Source organism: Parus major, chromosome 5 (genome assembly GCF_001522545.3).
Source record: "Parus major isolate Abel chromosome 5, Parus_major1.1, whole genome shotgun sequence".
Classification (NCBI taxonomy): domain Eukaryota; kingdom Metazoa; phylum Chordata; class Aves; order Passeriformes; family Paridae; genus Parus; species Parus major.
The window spans coordinates 36,763,577-36,768,949 of record NC_031774.1 but is presented as its reverse complement, the minus strand read 5'-3'; the positions used below and the strand labels follow the sequence as shown (position 1 = coordinate 36,768,949).

The 5,373-nt window shown below is 36.8% G+C and overlaps 1 protein-coding gene across 1 annotated transcript; it reads left to right on the top strand.

The window, feature by feature from the left end:
• The first annotated feature begins 363 nt into the window (after positions 1–363).
• On the top strand, positions 364–4,600 carry CFL2 (cofilin 2). Its single transcript, XM_015632153.3, has 3 exons — positions 364–757; positions 854–930; positions 1,023–4,600. The coding sequence occupies exons 1-3, from the start codon at positions 498–500 to the stop codon at positions 1,133–1,135; spliced, it is 450 nt and encodes a 149-aa protein (XP_015487639.1). The 5' UTR covers positions 364–497; the 3' UTR covers positions 1,136–4,600.
• The last annotated feature ends 773 nt before the right edge of the window (positions 4,601–5,373 follow it).

Here is a 5,373-nt window from a genome sequence, read left to right as displayed (position 1 = left end):
AAAAAAAAAAGAGGCAACAAAAATCAACCCATCAAAACCCCACCCCCTCCTATCCCAACCGAAAATTACAAACTCCTCTCCTATGTTCAGTTCCTACCCTCTCATCACTCCCTCTTCCCCTCCCCCCAAATAAGCCAAATGCACGATAAGGTAAAGGAAAACTGTTTGAGTAGTACAGTTGTGTGACTAGTTGTATGAAACTGCTGTCCAGAATTGCAGCTGAAAATGCTGAGATCTACAATAAGAAACTACTGAGTTCACGCCTCCTGTATATCCTCTGCTCCAGTCCTACAAATATTACTAAATTGATAGTGTGTTCAGGTTGAGTATAGTATTTTTATTCTTACGGGGGCAGGCAGACTTCTTTATCTAGCACTGTGGGCTATCATATTTTTCTAGTGAGTGTTAATTTTTGCTGTTTAAATTATTCCTTTGATCTCATTTTACAGGCTTCTGGAGTAACAGTGAATGATGAAGTCATAAAGGTTTTTAATGACATGAAAGTAAGGAAATCTTCAACCCCAGAGGAGATTAAAAAAAGAAAGAAAGCTGTTCTCTTCTGCTTAAGTGATGACAAAAAACAAATAATTGTAGAGGAGTCAAAGCAGATATTGGTTGGTGACATTGGTGATACTGTGGAGGACCCCTATACAGCCTTTGTGAAGTTGCTACCTTTGAATGATTGCCGATACGCTTTGTATGATGCCACATATGAGACAAAGGAATCTAAGAAAGAAGACCTGGTATTTATATTCTGGTGTGTGAAAGGAAAGCTTGCTGTTAAAATTGAATATTCTGGAGCTACCACGGGATGACTTAATTACTGTTTTGTTGTTGGCTTTTTTCTTTAAAGGGCTCCTGAAAGCGCACCTTTAAAAAGCAAGATGATCTACGCAAGCTCTAAAGATGCCATTAAAAAGAAATTTACAGGTATGGACCTGAAAATTGTTCTTCTCGTTAACTGCAGTGCCATTTAGATGTTGAGGTTCTCACAAGTACATTGTTGTCCATCTGTCTTTCAGGTATTAAACATGAGTGGCAAGTAAATGGTTTGGATGATATTAAGGACCGTTCAACACTTGGAGAGAAATTGGGAGGCAACGTGGTAGTTTCACTTGAAGGAAAACCCTTATAAAAAGACAGACAAGTGCCATCTGGATCTAAGGAGCTTCCATTTCTGCAGCTCGTTCAATTGGAATAGTATTAGTCTCCCCATCCCCTCCCCTCCTCAAAAATAAGTCCCTTCCCCACCGCCCTGAAGGAGATGTCATTGTTAAGCAGTCTACCAGTGATTGCCATTAGACTGTTTAATCCTGGTAGTTTTATGTAGGATTCAAGGAATGCTTTCACGTCATACTCTTGGCCAAAACTGGCGTTGCAGGCATTCCTTGCAACATGTTCAATGAATGTGATAGTTAATGTAAATAGTCTAGCAGACAGCAAAGGGTAAGCTAATTGAATGCCTTGAAAGTATTGTCCACTGGTCGGATGGTAGACTCTCTACAGTATTACTTACAGTTGCACTTGATTGCAGTTCCATGAGGCTCTTGTGCATTCATACACCTCACCTGCCTTGACAAGCCTATTTTTGTGACATGGCAGCACACAACACTATGCATTTAAAGCACTTTTTTGTAATATGTTTGACCCGCCCCCCCAAGGAATGCCAATTAAGTTGCTGTAACTGTGTCATCAAATTATTGTAGTACCTCAGTTTCATTCCTGTTACATGCATATCTTTATAAATGAAGTAGCTGTTACGATGCCTTTCGTTTTCCATTGAATGTACACTACTGAACAGGAGTAGAAGTTATCTGTTTACCATATGAGTCTTGAAACACTAAAGTTTTGTAAAACATCAGTCATGGTGGCAATTTCTGTATTAATAAGAGCCTTAAATGGAACATTGTTTTTTGAGATCAAAAACTGGCCACATTGCAATAAAACTTGTGGCTTATTACAGAACGTTGCCTTGTTTTCATTGGAAAATATAGTTTTTAAGTGTTTAAGCATATTTCGAATAACTTCAGTGGAAAGTATTGTAAAGGTAAACAATCATTAATCTCATCTTGAATAATGCGAGTTTTTAATACTGATTTAGGCACTGCTTTACAATACTTTGTGGCTCTGTTCTGGCCGTTCAGTAAAGGACCTGCTCCTAGTTTACCGTAAAGTAAAGAAGCTACCACTACTGGAGACCATTAGTTCCATGAAACACTTGTGTCAGAAACTTAAAAATACCAAGTAATTAACCATGCTGTGTGTTTTGTACCTGAATGTTCTTAAAGTTCTACATGACAGAGTAAAACCTTGCACGAGTTCTTACAGCTCGCCGTCTTTCTCGGTAAGATGATGTGTAATGAGAGTTACATGCAGAATATGAAGTGGGAAAATAAGTTTTGTTTCTTGAGTGTTGCAGTTAGACCGACTCAGTACAAGAATTGGCCTAAATGAAGTGTTCTGCTTGTTAGCTTCTATGTAAATAGAACTGGAAAGTGTTTGCCACTACTGAGGCTTGCATAGGGGACGTGTTTTGGCTGGGAGCCAAATAATGCTCTCCTTATAGAGAATTTGATCTGCTCTGTGTGAGCAATCCTCCGTTAGCCAGAGCTATTTATGGCAAACACATGCTTTTGTATCTTGTCATCGTTATCCACAAATGGCAAAACTGGACATGATTCTCCTGGTATGCATAAAGGAGTGCTGTTAGGCAGCCACTGGCAGCTGAACTGTACATGCTGCTAGGAGGAATGCTCCTTTATCATTACCTTATTTTAAAAAGTTGGTAGAGTAGAACTGTGGAGCTTTTAAATGTGGGCTCTTTATGTTCAGTCTATAGCCTTTTTTCAACAAGGAAGCAGATAATAATCCAAATATTTTCTTTCCCCCCCTCCCCCCCCCAATAGTAAGTAACCTACTGGTACTGTGTTTAGGCTCTCTTGTCCTGTAGAACTTTAAGACTTTATTTCAGGCTTCTGGCTATCCCTATGACTTGCACACCTCATTGTGTTAGCTGTTCTATGTAGACTAAATTTTAATAGAATTTAAGTAAAAAGGCATGACCACTGACTTACTAAGTGTATTAATGAGTCTTGGTTTTGTTCTACAAAACTCTCCTTTCAGGTACCTTTTAAGATTGCAAAGTAACTGATGGTATGCATGTTGTCTAGATAAAAAAAAAAAAAACCACAACTTTTTATTCCTCAAAATAGTCTATTTCTGATCATTCATGTTGTATGCAAAGCCCACTTTAATGTAAAGATCTTTGTGCTTTATGTTTAACTTGAGTTCAGTACAGTACAATGAAATTATCTTTTAACTGATTTTTCACAAGGAATAAATTGTTTCTTTAGAAAAAGCCAAAATGGAAAATGTAAAATTTTAATAAACCAGTTGAATTTTCATTCTAGACAGTTAACTTTTTTTTAAGGAGTATCGTGTTTCAATTTCTTGTTTCTCTCTGCTGCAGTCTGAAAAAATGTCTGTGGCTTCTTAGTTGAATATTATAGGTTCCTTTTTTTTTTTTTTAAACTAGCTTAGGTGTATATTCACTCAGTCCAGCTAGCTATGAAATTGAAGCACAAACTGTCTTTATGTAAGATTTCTACCAAATTAAAGTTTTGGATCCAAAAGGATCAGCCTGCCTTCAGTTTGTTCTGTAAATGAATGACTGACTGACTGACTTGAGGTCCAATTCAGATGGCTTGCTTTTAAAAAAAAACAGACAAAAAAAAAAAAAAAAGAAAAAAACCAACAATAAAGTGCTACAGAACTGTTACTGTTTGAATTATGAAACAAATGAGAGACAGCTGGCATCTGTTCCAAAATGGTTTGTCAGCTGTTGTTTTCTGTCATTATGCAAAATGGTGAGGGCCTCATTGTGATCGAGAAGTGGAGGAAAATCCTCTCAAGTTGAATATCTTCTGTGTATCTCTGTGTAGATGTGACTTTTGGATATCTTGGCTTCAGTTATTTTATTGATAAAGAAATGCTAAATAAATTTTTCATGAGAGTAGCTTGTGCAGAAATGGCATTTTTCTTCCAAAAAAATATTTCAAAGCCAGCAGTTTCGTTTGATTTGGTAAATCCTGGAAGAGGTATAGATAGATGGGTTTGATTTCTCTGAAAAGGGAAATCAATCCAAGACTGGAGTGTGTGAGGTTTACACTTGTGGCGATTTTAGAAGTGCAAAGCTTAAATTTATATGGACTTGAGTGTAAAAATCACTCCTAGTCAGATCATGAAGTGTAATTTGAGTATGCTCAGTTAAAACCCAAAGCGTTTTGCTAAGTGGAAGAGTTTTCCTGCTCTACCATTCCCTCAGAACAAGTGATGGAATACAGCAATTGCCACAATTTGATAATAAGCTTTACTCTCTTATGCCAATTCCAGTATAAACCAAATTTTCATGTCTGCCTATTTTTTATAAACTTCTGTAAGTTCCCTTTAGTTTGTGGTGGCAAGTTAATGATTGTAGAGTGAAAACACGGCACTAATGGTGGATCAAAGATCATCCATGTAGCACCTGTCTGAGTATTGAATTTCTTTGAAATATTTCTGATTTTGAAAACCTGGTATAAATAAAATTAATTTAAATGTCTTCAGTTGTTGAGTTTGTTTGTGTGGTAGACAGCACCTACACTAATCATTTTCTTCTTGTCTTTGGTCTGGGAGCAGCCCAGATACTGTGAAAGGAGAATTTGTGGAATACCTGGATTTTTGTAACAGGTTTCATCTGCTGCCCATTCAGTTTAATATCCAGCTGCAGCAAAAGCCAGCAGCAGTGGCTCTGGAGATGGATATAAAGAAGTTTTTAGTGGGTTAGTTCTAGATAACCTTTTTCTTTTGTTGGATTCCAGCTCGTGTCTAGAAAATTAGATGGCTTTTATATAGCAAATGTAAAAAACTTGTGTTTACACTGGTGACTTATTTCTAATACAGGGAAGAAAGTGAACTGATGTGGTGTGAAAAAATTGACTCCCTGAAGAAAGACCAAAATATTACCATTTTGGTATCAATGACATCTCTCTTGTTAATATAAGATTTCTTGGATCTAGGAATATGTTATCTGGAAAAGTTAATTTTGTAGACAGCTGTCAAGAAACAGCTTCACTGGATTCTCGGGAGAAGGCGGGCTTTTACAGTGTATATTAAAAAACCCTTTACTGTTTACCTAACATAAGCCTTCTCTATGGCTGTGGGGAACATACATAAAAACATGCATTAAAAAAGAATGAAAGGTCTAATTCTGAAGTTTTTAAATAAAAATTACTGTTTAGTTTAAAAATATTCTAGTTTTACTAAATTCATATCTGTTGCTTGACCCTATTTTGGACATTTCTCTGCCTCACCTCCCATGTGGTTAAAACAATC